This window comes from Antedon mediterranea, chromosome 1 (genome assembly GCF_964355755.1).
Source record: "Antedon mediterranea chromosome 1, ecAntMedi1.1, whole genome shotgun sequence".
In the NCBI taxonomy this organism is placed as follows: Eukaryota; Metazoa; Echinodermata; class Crinoidea; order Comatulida; family Antedonidae; genus Antedon; species Antedon mediterranea.
Genome location: NC_092670.1, coordinates 30,333,650 through 30,348,456, shown reverse-complemented (window position 1 = coordinate 30,348,456; position 14,807 = coordinate 30,333,650). Strand labels below are relative to the sequence as shown.

Sequence of the window (14,807 nt, the reverse complement as noted above, 5' to 3'; positions counted from 1 at the left end):
ATAGTGTACATTTTATTATTGTGGTGATTTCAATACAGTGGTAGGCCAAATAAAAAAAAATATACTTATTAAGTGTCAATACATTTCAGGAAAGGGAGGGCAGTTTTATTTTTAATCAAGTAATTATTTTGATAGTCATCGACAGTGATTTAAGCTACCCATTTTGAAATAAACTGACACCGCTCTTTAAAACATGAAGAAATGAATTGCTACATACAATTAAAAAAAACAAATTAACAAAAACAATTAACATAATAAATCTGTATACTTTTGATAAATGAATGTTATGATTTTATTAGAATTTTTGTTTTCACACTGCTGCTCTAGCCCGCTACGTCACAAGAGATGACTCATTTATAAGCTGAAAGCAAGCAGCAGTTAGACACTGACGTTTTTGCTAATTTGTAAACTCGACTATACTTTATAGATCCCAGCTGCTGGACACAAAAAACGTCATGGTAAAACGAGTCTATGTGGGCTTACGGTTGAACGATTTTGGATTCTCGCCCTTTAATTGGTTGACGCGAATCAACAGACTTAAAGAATTTTCTCACTTGAAGCAAAGAATATATTATATCACTCTTTGCTTGAAGTCACGTTGTCTCTAGAGGGTATTCAGTTGCATGCCTTGAGGTCACACACACACAGCACATTATAGTTCAAAATTGATCATTTTTAAATGGGCATGTGATTCTTTATTATAGAACTACCTTTGACTTGTATGTATTTTTGGGATTAAAGGACATCTTTTTATTAATTAATCATAAATATATCTGAAGAAAGAACAATGATTAATTTTCAAATGTCGAGCAGCGTTTTTTGTAAGAAATATTTCTTGTTTATTTTTGGCATTTAAAACAAAATAAAATAATAAAAACAACAGGTGGCTCGAAAGTCTGTGTAGCAAGTATATACTGTATATATATATACATAAATCATACTGTTGGAATTTATTCTGACTAGTTAGGCCTCCACTGATTGTGAGGGCGTTTGTTGTATGAGAGAATGTATCTGGTGGGTGAAAATCTGTGATAATACCACATATGGCTCTGTGGTCTAGTGGTATGATACTGGCTCTGTAAGCGAGAGGTCGCAGGTTGGAATCCCGCCAGAGACATTTTTTCATACAACTAAAAAAATACGAAACTTTCGCCAATGAGCTATGCTCGACGCGATTATGAGATCATGTTCCGAATATGAGCACTGTTTCTATAATTTGACAGTATGATTTATATTACACAGTGCTACGCATCACAATTGATTCATATATATCTGTTGGTCTTATTGTATTAGATTGTGTTGAAGTTTTCTGCATTCACTGACAAATTATATAAAACAAATATTTTGCAAATAATACAAAGTAAGATTGTTATTTAATCTCAATAATCATAATTATTTTTTTGGATTGGAACATAAAATGAACTTCATTAATGTGGTACAAATCAATTAATGCACTTACTTTTAAACATAATCAATTTATTTCTCTTCCTTACAAGAGACTAATGTACCTTTCCCTTTCAAAAGTAAAACAAGTATTTTAAAAAATGATAAATATACATACCTATATAGTATAGTTTTAAACAAAAATCTTAATTAAAAATAAACTATTCAAAATCTATCAAAAAAATGTTCCTGCAAAAAATTGAAAAATATGCGGATATAGATACAAGCCCACCCTGGGAGTACATTTCAACTCACTCAATGTTGTTCTTGAGTAAGTATATATAACATAAACTTACAGGCATAGAGAAACTCTAAACCACTGATATACTAGAATTGGATTAATATTTATAAAATTTAATGGTGAAAACATGAAGAAAACTTTCATAATGAGAAAAAAGGCCATAAACCGAGAATCGAACCTGGAATATTCTGCATATAATTTCTTGTTCAATAAATGTTTATAGGTCATCAAAGGCTTATTCTCATGCTGCAGTAGAGTAAACCCTGCTATCCATGTTGAAGTATTTTGCTTTTTTTTCAAATGTCAAATCTTTTTCCCATTTGTTTTTGATTGTCGGTCCCCTGTGTTCATAAAATAATGAAACTTCAACTATGTGGGATTTCCAGAGAAAATGGATTATTCCAATGTGGAAATAGGGATCCAAACCACAAATGAAAATTAATTAATAAAAAGTGTTTCATCTTTCCTCTTTTTCTGCACCACTGTACCAGGTTTCTGTTGGGCATCTGGATGGTTTGATAGTGCTGGCGGGCAAGAAGAATTTGGGCTGCTGATTAGCAGCTGCTTGAGGTCGTAAAATGTCTGGTTATCATCTTGCGTGATGAATGTGACGGCCACACCTTTTTTACCAGCACGACCTGTACGACCAATACGATGAGTGTAGTCTGTAAAGGAAACATAAAATAAATGAAGCCATCCTGGTTGCTGTTCTGCAACCCAGTCACAACTCATATAGTTGAATTCAAGAAGGATTGGTAATATTGAACAGTACAAAGGAATTCATTATTTTCATGATTTTGTTTATTTATCAGTGATGTAGCCACAAGAAATAAAGTGGTCCGGTTATCGAAACAAAAGGGAACAATCTCTCTTCAAGCCACTGGGTTGTCATAGGCCTCTGTGAAAAAGTGGTCAGGTTGAAACCTTACCAACCATACTGGTGACTACGGCCTCGTTTAACTATTTACTTTCAACCCACAAGAAAAACATCGATAATATAAACAACATTCCTGCAGTTACATTCACCATACCAGATTATAACGAAAGATTGGGGCAAAGTGGGAAAACCTAACCTAGGACAACAAAGTATATGAAATCTACACCAGGATGAGCAATGTAGAGCATTTGGCTATATAATTTTGCATAGAAATTTACACTAGGGTCAGGTGTCAACTGTATTAGTTCAGTATAAACTTAATGAGAATACTTACTCTCAATTGACTTTGCCATGTCAAAGTTGATCACCATGGATACATCTTGAATATCAATACCACGCCCGGCAACATCCGTAGCAACAAGAATATCTTTAGAACCATTCTTCAAACTTGCTAGTGCATATTCACGCTGTTCTTGACTCTTGCCACCATGAAGTGTTACTGCATTATACTATAAAACAAGAACATTAATAACAAGTAATGTATAGTAAATGAATAAGAGAAATTAATAACAAGTAATGTATAGTAAATGAATAACAGGAATTAATAACAAGTAATGTATAGTAAATGAATAAGAGGAATTAATAACAAGTAATGTATAGTAAATGAATAAGAGAAATTAATAACAAGTAATGTATAGTAAATGAATAAGAGGAATTAATAACAAGTAATGTATAGTAAATGAATAACAGGAATTAATAACAAGTAATGTATAGTAAATGAATAAGAGAAATTAATAACAAGTAATGTATAGTAAATGAATAAGAGAAATTAATAACAAGTAATGTATAGTAAATGAATAACAGGAATTAATAACAAGTAATGTATAGTAAATGAATAAGAGAAATTAATAACAAGTAATGTATAGTAAATGAATAAGAGAAATTAATAACAAGTAATGTATAGTAAATGAATAACAGGAATTAATAACAAGTAATGTATAGTAAATGAATAAGAGGAATTAATAACAAGTAATGTATAGTAAATGAATAACAGGAATTAACAACAAGTAATGTATAGTAAATAAAATATAAATAAAAGAATAGCAGACATTAATAATAAAAGAAGAAAGTGGCATCTTATCTTACTTAATAGTTTAGTAATTTGAGAATTCAAACTTAATGTACTTAAATTGAGAGGTATCTTATTTACACAATGTTAGTATGTATGGTTAGTCCAGTTAGTATGGGTTTTTTTTTTCTAAAATAGGAAAGATTTGGTGGGCTTTATCAGTACAAAACATGATACTTGGGTGTCTTCTAATAAGAAAACTGACCAATTAAAGGCTTCACTTTGGTGCAAAAGTGGAATGGGAAACTATTCTACTGCTAAACATAAGACAAAAAAAGTCCCAACATTAGAGGGGAACTGGAAACAATAAACTTACAGCCATTTTCTCAAGAGATCTGGCTAGAACATCACATCCCTTCTTCTGATTAACAAAAATAATAATAGGTGGATCCAATCCACGTTCAAGTATCTCAACCAACTTGTGTCTGAAATGAAAATGAAAAAATTAGCCATAGTTTCATGATTAAATAAACAAATTAAAACAAAATAAATGACCAAATTATCTCTCTATTTGATTATTCTCAAACGTGTATTTACAAAAGTAAGGCAACAAAAGAAAGTATATTTCTATTTAAATCTTATACTCCTATGTAAGAAACCATTTTTCTCATAGTAATTATTGATTTGGAAGATACACTTTTGTGGCACGCTTCTTGAATGAAGGTGCGTCCAGAGTAATAAAATATAACTAAAAGAAAAGTGATTTAACAATAGGCCAAAAAAACTAAATTAAAATAGTATGACAAAGAATTTCCATTGCATACCGGTATTCATCCTATATTCCTGACAGTATTTGTGCATTTAAATACATATATAAAAAAAACTTCTCTTTAAAACATTATCTAATCATTAGGAATTGTTCTAAAAACGTTTTGTATTGATTCACTGTGCAAAGTCTTAGCAATCAGTCGCAGTGGTACAACATAGACAACATATTTTATATAGTTTTAGATAGTAAAAAGAATTGTCAAATGGTGTTGAATCCATTTCCATAATAATTGTGATAGTACATACCGTTTTTGTTTATTATCAACCATGTACACAATCTGTTCAACATTTTCAGTTGGTTTTCCAGCAGATCCAATGTAAACAATAGCAGGTCGTCTGAGGTAAGACCTTGCAACCCTTTCAACAGCTGTTGGCATAGTAGCAGTAAACATCACAGTCTATTCAATCAGAATAAATACATGCTCAGTATATAAAGTAGATTGTTGGTTTTAAACAAGGCATTTACTCAATATAAAACAAGTACATAACATAATAACATTGTTAAACAAACAGTGAGCGTCCTATTAAAAATTAATTGTGAAAATAAATAAAATAAAATATGATAATAAATTAAAGGATTGTCGCATTATAGTCAATAAAAAAATCCAATAACCTCTTACATCATCAAAAGTGGAATTATAGTTAGTTATATCCACGTTCATTCTTGTTACAATCACATGCAAAACGAGGCTATGTTGTTTATTGCGTCATGACAATAACAAATTTCATCTTTCACCTCATGAAAATGTACCATTGCACTCATAAACATTCATTATTTGTATAATAATCAATCACAATTACACCATACACTCAAATTAGTAGTAATAATTCTCCACTTTTGTATGATCTCCCACACAGAATTTAAACCCATAACCTGGTGTTAGTAATAGTAGCAAAGTATTTCAAGTCACAACATAATAATATTTACCTTCAGGAGGACATGACAACATAATATAACTAGTGAGTGAGTGGCCAAGTGGTTAAGACAGTGGAACCGTAATAAGTAGCCATATCATTGGCAAGGGTTGGAGACTCACTCGCTCTATGGTTCTGTGTCTTCTTTGATAAGGACTATAAACCGTAGGTCCAGTGTAACATCTGGTTCATGCGCACGAGTAGGGGGTTACTAGTTCACACGCAGTCACTGTCACAAACTCATCATAGTTCTATACACTGGGCCCTCTGGGAGAACAGTCTTTGACGAAAGAAACTACCCAGTAAAAATAATAAAATAAACTAATTCTATTTCTTACTTGTCTAAACTTCTCTTTTGTGCCATAATTTGCCATGATCTTTTCAGTGTCTTCTGCTTCTTCAGTGTCTGGTTTCATATTGGTTACTGGTAGGTACTCCAGAATCTTCTGCACATCTGGCTCAAAACCCATATCAATCATACGATCAGCCTAGTAGTATTAGTAAACAAATGACAATTTGAAAATGTTATAATAATAATATAATAATAACTTAATTTGAAAACGGAAAACTTAATATAATGTTTTTAACATACACAAAATTGAATGAAAAACACTCAATATTATCTACAGAAAACCTGACTGTTCTATTTCCCATAAAATAGATTCTTTTAAATCATGAAAATGTTCTTCCCATTTAACAAAAATAAACTTGCAAGAACCAAAAAAGCAGACTAGCCTTTTGCTTTCAAACTAACCTCATCAAGTACAACATAAGTGCACTGCACTAAAACAAGGTATCGATTCTCTAACACATCAATCAGACGACCTGGTGTAGCTATTACGATTTCCACGCCCTGACGGAGTTTAAAGCCCTGATCCTCACGTGAGATACCACCGATGATTGACACCGTACGTATACCTAGAGGCTTGCCAAACTTAATTGTTTCTTCTTCAATCTGTTGTGCCAACTCTCTCGTTGGGGCAAGGATTATTGCGTATGGTCCTTGGTCCATATCCTCCTCTCTGTAAATATCAAAATATTAACGAATCAACATTTTGTTATCCAAAATTATTTCTGCCACTACTCTTTATCCCTTAAATCACACATAATATAAAATATAAGAAAAATTCAACATTTTATATGCACAATACACACTGTTGCTTGCATGATAAAAATAATGGAGTGCTGGATGAGGGCAATTAACACTAAGCCCGCCCACTTTTAGACTGCGTAACCCCATATCCCATCCACAATTTCTAGGAGCAATAAACTGCATTTGAGATCATGATCTCATGAAAAAACACCTATTATTCATAACTACCGCAATAACAAAATTGTAATTTGATTTGAAATTTTGTAACATTATGTAATGTCTTATGTTGTGTTTAAAACTGATTCAGTGCTTGTATGGTATAGTTATTTGCCAATCACTAGGCTACGGAATAAAATGTCATGCTCTGATGAAAACAGAAGCTCTATTTACTACCTCCCTCTCATCCTAATGCATTTAAAGGAAGCCCCTAATATTAACCACCAACTACTGTACAATGATTTGTTTACCTTTGTAACTTTGGTAATGTTGTAATCCACACCAGCAGTGGAATAAGAAAAGCTGCTGTTTTTCCACTACCGGTCTCTGCAACACCTATGACATCACGATTCTGTAGACCAATTGGAATGGCTTGACGCTGGATAGGAGTAGGTTCCTAAAACGTATACAATTTTGTAATTTTTATTAAAAAAAATTTTGCTATAATTTTCAAATATCCTAGAAAGGCTTTTAGTGAATTGTGAAGTCCCAATGACCATGGTTGCATGAGACTGTAAGTATTTTATGTGGCGCAGTGTGTTGGATGTTGTACTACTGATCGACGATTGTTGCATTGGTTGTAGGCAAGACACTTTACTTATGTCTGCCTCTCTCCACCCAGGTACCTGATATAGGACAAAACGCAACTGCACTGCTGCATCATTGCGGGAGTATGTTTCCAAAAGCGTTTGATCTAAAAATTAACAGGGTTATATTGCAAATGTATGTGAAATAAGTACTATTATTATAGGATTGATGTGTTAATAATAAAAGTAAAAGAACAATATAATCTTGACACCAGTATTGTGAAAATAATGCTTTTTAATTACCATAGTAAGTACAGTAGACATTATTTTCTGTGAAAGACAATGGAGATATATATGTTTTAACACTACGGCCAACGCCTTTAGGATTTTTACTGCACTTTAATGCATCAAAAAGGTCAAATTCCACTGTGGTGTTAGTTCTCTTCTTACTACTGTACATAAAAATTACCAATATTAATGTTTCAAATACATATATTACCTTATATTTCAGACCGTCTATGACATCCAAAATGTGGTTTGGCAGAGTAGATTCTTTCCAATTACGGATAGGGTTAGGAATACGACCACCCTTGGATGAAATGTTGTAATCCTCACGGAAGATTCGCCAATCCCTCTCCTGCATCTGTTCCAGAGACTTGTGCGACCAATGCCTGTCATCATGGCGTCGCTTATCATCCTTCATGCGCACCTTTATCAATCTTTCACTACGATACAATAAAGTTTATAACACATTAAATGTATCAAGAAATAGAGTACTAGCGGTTAGTGACATACAATTAAAAAAGGACTTTGAAATTGATATGGATACATGCATGGACGAATTTTCTATAGCACCCTCTATACGCTTTTATTTTCCTTTTTTTCTAAAAATCATTTCTCTATGAATGTTTGTATTTTGTATTCATTTTAGCATTTGTAAACTTTATTTTGTTGGCATGCAACCACTTCCACACAGTGTTCCAGTTAGGCCTACAGTATTTACAGCTATTTGATTTTAATTTTATTTTGTTTGATAACCATGGTACTTACACTTCTCTTTCTTTCTCTTGTTTGGTCCTTCTTTCACTGAGTAAGTCTTTATAAAAAGCAGTCTGTTCTTTCTTTTGAATTTTGATGTCAATTCCAGCAATGTGTCCCCTACCAAACAACTGTATCTGATGTTTTTCTTTGTAACTGTTATTTAAAAAAAAAAATATTGTGAATCTAGGCCATTTTACTGTTGTGTGTATAATTGGTATCCAACCAAGTTGAATTACAAAATGCTTTCCATATATTGTATTGTATTTATTATGTACTACAGTATTAGTTTTTGTCCTCTTTTGTGTGGTATGAAAAAATGGCAAACCTGATATTGAAAATAAAATTAAAATGTAGAAGAGTGTGTCTTATCTTGTACAAACATAGGGGAAAATTTAAATTCCTCGAAGAACAAAGACAAAAGTTGTGAAAGATAAACATACGGTAGTACTGCAAAACTAAATGGCTTCTACTGCTTAAAAATTCTTTCTGAATTTATATTCTATGGCTATCCATTGTGCTGATTGTACATTATTTTCACCTGGAAATTGATGAACATTTTGGATCACTGAAATTATATTACTAAGTATAGTACATTTGATAAGAGTTTTAGGAACAATACGTACAGTGGATTATGGTCTACTGACGTGTCTTCTTCAGCGTTCCAATCAAAGACAAACTTTCTATCATTCAAATGACGAACACGCCTTTTCTTTTTCACAACACCTAGATATCGATTCTAAAATAAAAAGATGTATTTTTTATTTTAAAAGACTTCACAAAAAGTTAGGATACTACTTATAACATAGTTAATATTAGGATAATTATTGCCACATTATTAGCATTTTTATTTCTTACTAAAATACTTCTTTACTGAAACAAATTAATAGCAAGGTATGGAATATGACAAAAACTTCCCTTTTCTAAAAGTACAAATAATTTCAACCAGATGTCATTTTTGTAATTTTCTTGAACCATCATTGAATACATTATTGTAACTTAATAAAATGTATTGTTTTACCTTAATTGCCGATAATTCTTTTTCCTTTTCTCGACTGTCCTTCACTTCATCTTTATCATCTGGTCTTTCTAAACGTTCTCTTTCTCGTCTTTCTCTTCGTTCTCGTCTCTCTTTCTCTGATGGATCTTTTGATAAAAAGAAATAAATAATAAGGGTAAGGATGAATTACACTACAGACATTCCTCGCACGATAATGATCAACGATAAATAGATAAACATACATTTTTCTTACATAAAACAAAAGAAATTAGAAGATTTTATTATATAGGATAACTATTTATGCTGCCTTTGATTTGAGGAAAATACTATTTTTCAAATATCCAATCAAATGATGTCATGATCAATAAAAACAATAAAACCGCCAGGATATTATTGTTTATTAATCATGTCATTTGATTGGCCGTGTAAAATAATATTATTTTCATCATCGTTATCGTCTTAGTGTAAATGAGCCTTTACGTTCACAATCTACTTTACAAATTTGTCAATTTACAAATGCCCTTGTTGTATTGCTGCCATGGTGTGGATTAGGCCAAGTTGAGCCGCCGACAAGTTGAGCCGCCGCCAGAAAAACGTTCTTTTCTATGAAACGCCAAATGCTTACTTTCGCCGGTGCTCGTTTCTATTTAATAGAAGTTCTATTTATATTAATTATTAGATATAACGATGTATATTTCAAAGTTTATATATCACGGTTTTTAGTATATATTATTAAATATTATAATTAAAGAGAAATAATTATGAATATCTGACTTGTAGATTCCAAAATATAAGGCCTAAAACATGACCGAAAATGATCGTTTTTAGCCAAAAATGACGTAAACATGTTGCCCCCTTAGGCGGCAGTTGTATGAACTAGGCCTACTCCATTTTTCGGTAAAATAATTGCATAAAATCACCGTTTTTTAGTAAAATATTTTGTGTATTAACATTGTAAAATTCAATAAAATATGATATTAAAAGATAGTAGATAAAAAATAATTATTATTTAACCTCATTCGAAGAGTATCAATACTCTTAGTCCTGAGAGACAACATGATTTTACGCGAGAAAAATATTATGGAGTGCACTGCACTTGAAAGAATTTGAAAGATTAAAAACAATTAAATTATTAAATATGACTACTTTCCTTTGCTGTGTTGTTATGGCTGTTCAAACCAACAAAATTGTAGTATGTAATTATTATTTATTTTCATGACACAATAAACCTAAAGACCATGAACTTATGTACTAGGACACCCCTCTATCACTACGCGAAATGTCGTAAAAGACGCACTGGGCGTTTCATAGAAATTACCGGCGGCTCAACTTGTCGGCGGCCCAACCGGTCATATCCCCATGGTGTAAAGTAAAATAAAAGTTTTACTCTAGATAAATGTTTCTTGAATTTTTGTTCAACATAAGGAGCTACAGGTAAGATTTAAATTAAACTATACCTAAAGAAATCTTGGCTTCTTTTATAAATTGAATTTGTTTATTTTTCTCTTCATCTTGCTTTCTTCTCTGTTCTTCAACTTGTTGTTGACGTCTTTCTAATGCCAGTTTGGCTCGCTCCTCTTTGGACAGAAATTTTGGCTGAAAATAACAAAATAACCATTACTGACATACTGTACAAGACTCTTTTTTTTCTTTTTCCTGTACTTTTTTACCTCCGCCAAGGAGGTATATGTAATCGGTCGCGTGTGTTTGTTTGTTAGCAGGATTACTCAAAAAGTAATTACAAGATCTTTACCAAAATGAATATCCAGATAGATATGTGGTCAAGGACCATTCCATTAAATTTTGGGACCATGGTCCTAATTCTGGACAACTTTTTAGTATACTGTACTTTTCAGACCTGCTAGTGTTAAAAGATAGGAAAGAATTTTTCAAAAGCTGGCGAGCAGTCTTAATTAAAGTAACAAGTAAACTGAAATTGCATTTTCTCGAGAACTACTTGTCCAAAAAACTTCATTTTTGTACAAGAGGCAAGAGTTATAATTTGTGATTTGTAATTTTAAAACATAATTTGATTTAATGTGCACCTTTTTTGATGCGAGTAGTTTAAAAACCCTATTTCTTTTTAAATTCACTTGTTTGATATTCGTGTTGCTGTTCTATTGTTAGTCAACTGAAGCTATTGTTAATTGATGAAAGGCTTGTTACATAAGCATTACACCAAACTCGCATACACATGCTTGTAGTGAAATTAGCCTAAATCACAAACAGCATTAAGACACACACAAATATATATATTTCTTCCCGGAGAAATCTTATGTAGGAGAATTTTACAGTAGGCGGAGGTATGCACTCTCGTAGTGGCTTTCTAGTTTTTACAACTCTATTTATTTTACATTATGATGTACCTGTGAGTGTGACAATAAATTGAATTGAAGACTCCATCTAAAAGGGAACAATATGTTTAAAAAAAAATATTCCATCAGCTGTCAAGCTACATATTAGAGATTTGAAATGTTAAGGTATCTTTACACTATAGTAACTGGGGTACCCAGTATAAATATATATTTCAATCAATACTCAGTAACTTATGCACACTGTACTCATAGCTTAAGTAGAATATTTTCCTGATTGTAAAATCAAAACAGTATATCGGTAAAAAAAATGTAAATTAATGCAAAAATAGTCAAATTGGCTACCTACCAGCCAATGGGTTTTTGCTTTGTTTTGACTTTTTATAAGTGAAAATTGTTTGTTTGTTTTATGGAGAAGTTATTAACTTCATTAAAACTATAATATAAAATGGCCTTTTCAAAATCTGATTTTATTAATCTTCATTTTTCATGTTTTAGGCGACAATACATCTTTAATACATGCACCTGTGATAACACACCTTGGATAATGCCGCCTGTTCAGCAGCCTTCCTTGCTAATACTTCTTCAAGTGATAATGGTTCCTTTTTAACAGGCTTCTCCTCTTCCTCATCTTCTAGTTTAGTCCTGAAGAATAAATAAATTATATTCTTTATTAATAAAATCAATACAAAATATACTTCCTTGTATATAACCAATTACCCGGGACCGATTTTGTTTTCTCCAAAATCCAATGTGGTTTTTTTTCGGATGTTCAGGCAGACAGACACAAACAGCAGAGCAAGGCAGAATCAAAATAATATAGGCTAGCCTAAGAGTATAATACATTTTCAAACATCCCTGTTTAATAGGTACATGAAGATGTGCATAGCGCCGCCTAGTTAGGCCTATCTCTAGGGGCCTAGCTAGGGCATATGACCAGTTGGGCCGCCGAAAAGTTGAGTTGCCGATGAATTCTATGAAACACCCAGTCCGTTTTTTACGAATTTTCGTGTAGTGATTAGCGTGGTGTCCTATTACATAAGTTCATGGTCTTTAGGTTTATTGTGTCATGGAAATAAATAATATATACCGGTAATTACATAGTATTAGTACAATTTTGTTGGTTTAAACCGCTATAACACAGCAAAAGGAAAGTAGTCATATTTAATATTGTTTTTAATCTTTCAAGGTAAAAATTCAGTGGACTCAATAATATTTTTCTCGTGTGTAGACCTACCACGTAAAAGTTTACATCATTTTTGGCTAAAAACGATCATTCTTCTTATGTTTTAGGCCTTATATTTTGGAATCTACAAGTCAGATTTTCATAATTATTTCTTTAATTTAATTGTAATATTTAATAATAGGCCTAGCCTATTATACTAAAAATCTTTTGAATATACAATACATCGTTATCCCTAATATAAATAGAACTTCTAGTATGAAATATAGAAACAAACACCGGCGAAAGTTTTCCGTTTCATCCATGGAAAATAACGACTGTAGTGTATGTGTAACGTATTTCTGGCGGCGGTTTAACTTGGCCTAGGCCCCTAGGCCTAATCCCCAGCTAGGACGGACGGACTAGCCCTAGTTTTATTTTTAGGCCCGGGCCTTAGTTAGGCCTAACTTAAAATGTTAGCTAGGCTACCTAATATAAGGCCCCTCTAGCCTAGCTAGGGCCCTAGGCCTAGAGATAGAGAGGAGTAGCCTAGGTACGCCTAGCCTAGGCCTATATTAATATTTTCTTACCGTTTCTTGTCTTTTTGAGGTGATCTTGATCTACGTGATTTTCGGTCCTTGTCTCGGTCTCGCTCTCTGTCTCTTTTGTCCCGGTCTCTGGACTTGTCCGAATATTTGTCTGGCTTTCTATCGTCTTTTCTCTCACGTTCACGGTCACGCTCGCGGTCCCTGGCGCTACTTATCCCTCCTGCTGAAGAAGAGATGCTTTTGTGCTTATTATGACTGCTACTGTAGCTATTGTTTCTTTCACGATCACGATCTTTTTCACGAGATCGTACTTTATCACGATCATAATCTCCTCTAGATGCCATTTACTTTAATTGCAGAAAGAGTAATGTTATTTCTTACAAAATGAATAGAGTCTAAGACTTCGGCTAGGCCTAAGGATAGCCAAACTGGGAACATACAACGCGCGACGAAAACGTTTCGCTCGCGAGAGATTATTGTTTAGAATGTAACTAAAGAGGGCAGTATATTAATTTATTTTAGTGCAAAAAAAATCTATCTTTGGTGCAACCATGGTAAAATAACTTATTTCTCCATGGTGCAACCAACAACTTGTTACAAGCGGCCAATAAAACAAAAATATCGTAAAACTATTTACATTTTTCATTTTCATTTATTTGACCAACAAACCATAATGTAAAATATACAGACTGAGATAATTGGTAACGGACTGCTAAAGAAAAGTAAATGAGATTACTATAACTACACTAGGAGATAGTCGACGTTGTTTTGAGGATGGAGATCAACCTTGGAATTGTCAGACTTTCAACATCGTATCAACGTTTAAAATAGTGACGTCGTATCGACGATTTTCTTTTTTAGCGTTGATACAACTTTGAATAGTGACGTCGTATCGACGATGGTATATCGACTTTGAATTTTCAGACATCAACATCTTATTTCAACGTTGATACAACGTTGAATAGTGACGTTGAATCGAGCTAGATATCAACCATCAACTTCAAACTGAATTTTCAACGTTAACGTTAAAATAATGACGTAGGGTAGACGTTGATCCGATTTTGATATGTCGGGTTGTCCGACGTCGTGACCTAATTTCAACGTTGATTAGGCTAAGTAAAATAAATTCATAATGGGCCTAAACAATTTAGAAGTACAGTAGATACAAAAAACAATTATAATATCATTCACTCAATCAATCTTTGAATTATCTTACATTCGGTGTCACACACCATAGTCTGAAAGATGAGTCGAATTAGTGCACATATTTTACTATTTAGTATTGACCTTAATATGATTTTTGTGTGAGACATACTTTGGTAAAACCCCTCTTAAGTGATTTTGGTGATGCACTTTCGGGTCATAGGTCAATGACCTATTTTGTCACGCAAAGTTTACCGTACCAATATCGTTATTTTATGCACAGTATTTGATGAAATGCATCAATACTTTTGGAATTCTAATAGGTTAGCTGAATCATAGGCCTACTACACATTGAATATCATCAAAAGTCATTGAGTCATTATTGTACAAAATAT

General features: G+C 32.7%; 1 protein-coding gene across 1 annotated transcript; it reads right to left on the bottom strand.

Moving 5' to 3' along the window:
- Positions 1 to 324: 324 nt before the first annotated feature.
- LOC140063648 (probable ATP-dependent RNA helicase DDX23) lies at positions 325 to 13,702 on the bottom strand. The gene is made up of 14 exons (XM_072110083.1): positions 13,312 to 13,702; positions 12,099 to 12,204; positions 10,705 to 10,843; positions 9,269 to 9,393; positions 8,874 to 8,986; positions 8,260 to 8,403; positions 7,709 to 7,934; positions 6,934 to 7,079; positions 6,128 to 6,395; positions 5,712 to 5,861; positions 4,705 to 4,856; positions 4,007 to 4,115; positions 2,896 to 3,070; positions 325 to 2,349 (listed from the first exon to the last, which is right to left on the bottom strand). The coding sequence occupies exons 1-14, from the start codon at positions 13,611 to 13,613 to the stop codon at positions 2,123 to 2,125; spliced, it is 2,382 nt and encodes a 793-aa protein (XP_071966184.1). The 5' UTR covers positions 13,614 to 13,702; the 3' UTR covers positions 325 to 2,122.
- Between the last annotated feature and the right edge of the window lie 1,105 nt (positions 13,703 to 14,807).

What these genes read in the sequence shown, in the direction of transcription:
- LOC140063648 (XM_072110083.1), bottom strand. Translation starts at nt 13,613, where the DNA reads ATGGCATCTAGAGGAGATTATGATCGTGATAAAGTACGATCTCGTGAA. An exon ending in AGAAGCCAAGATTTCTTTAG is followed by an intron (nt 9,394 to 10,704) that starts GTATAGTTTAAT and finishes TTTTATCAAAAG; the next exon opens with ATCCATCAGAGAAAGAGAGA. An exon ending in TCAGTAGACCATAATCCACT is followed by an intron (nt 8,404 to 8,873) that starts GTACGTATTGTT and finishes TTTAAATAACAG; the next exon opens with TTACAAAGAAAAACATCAGA.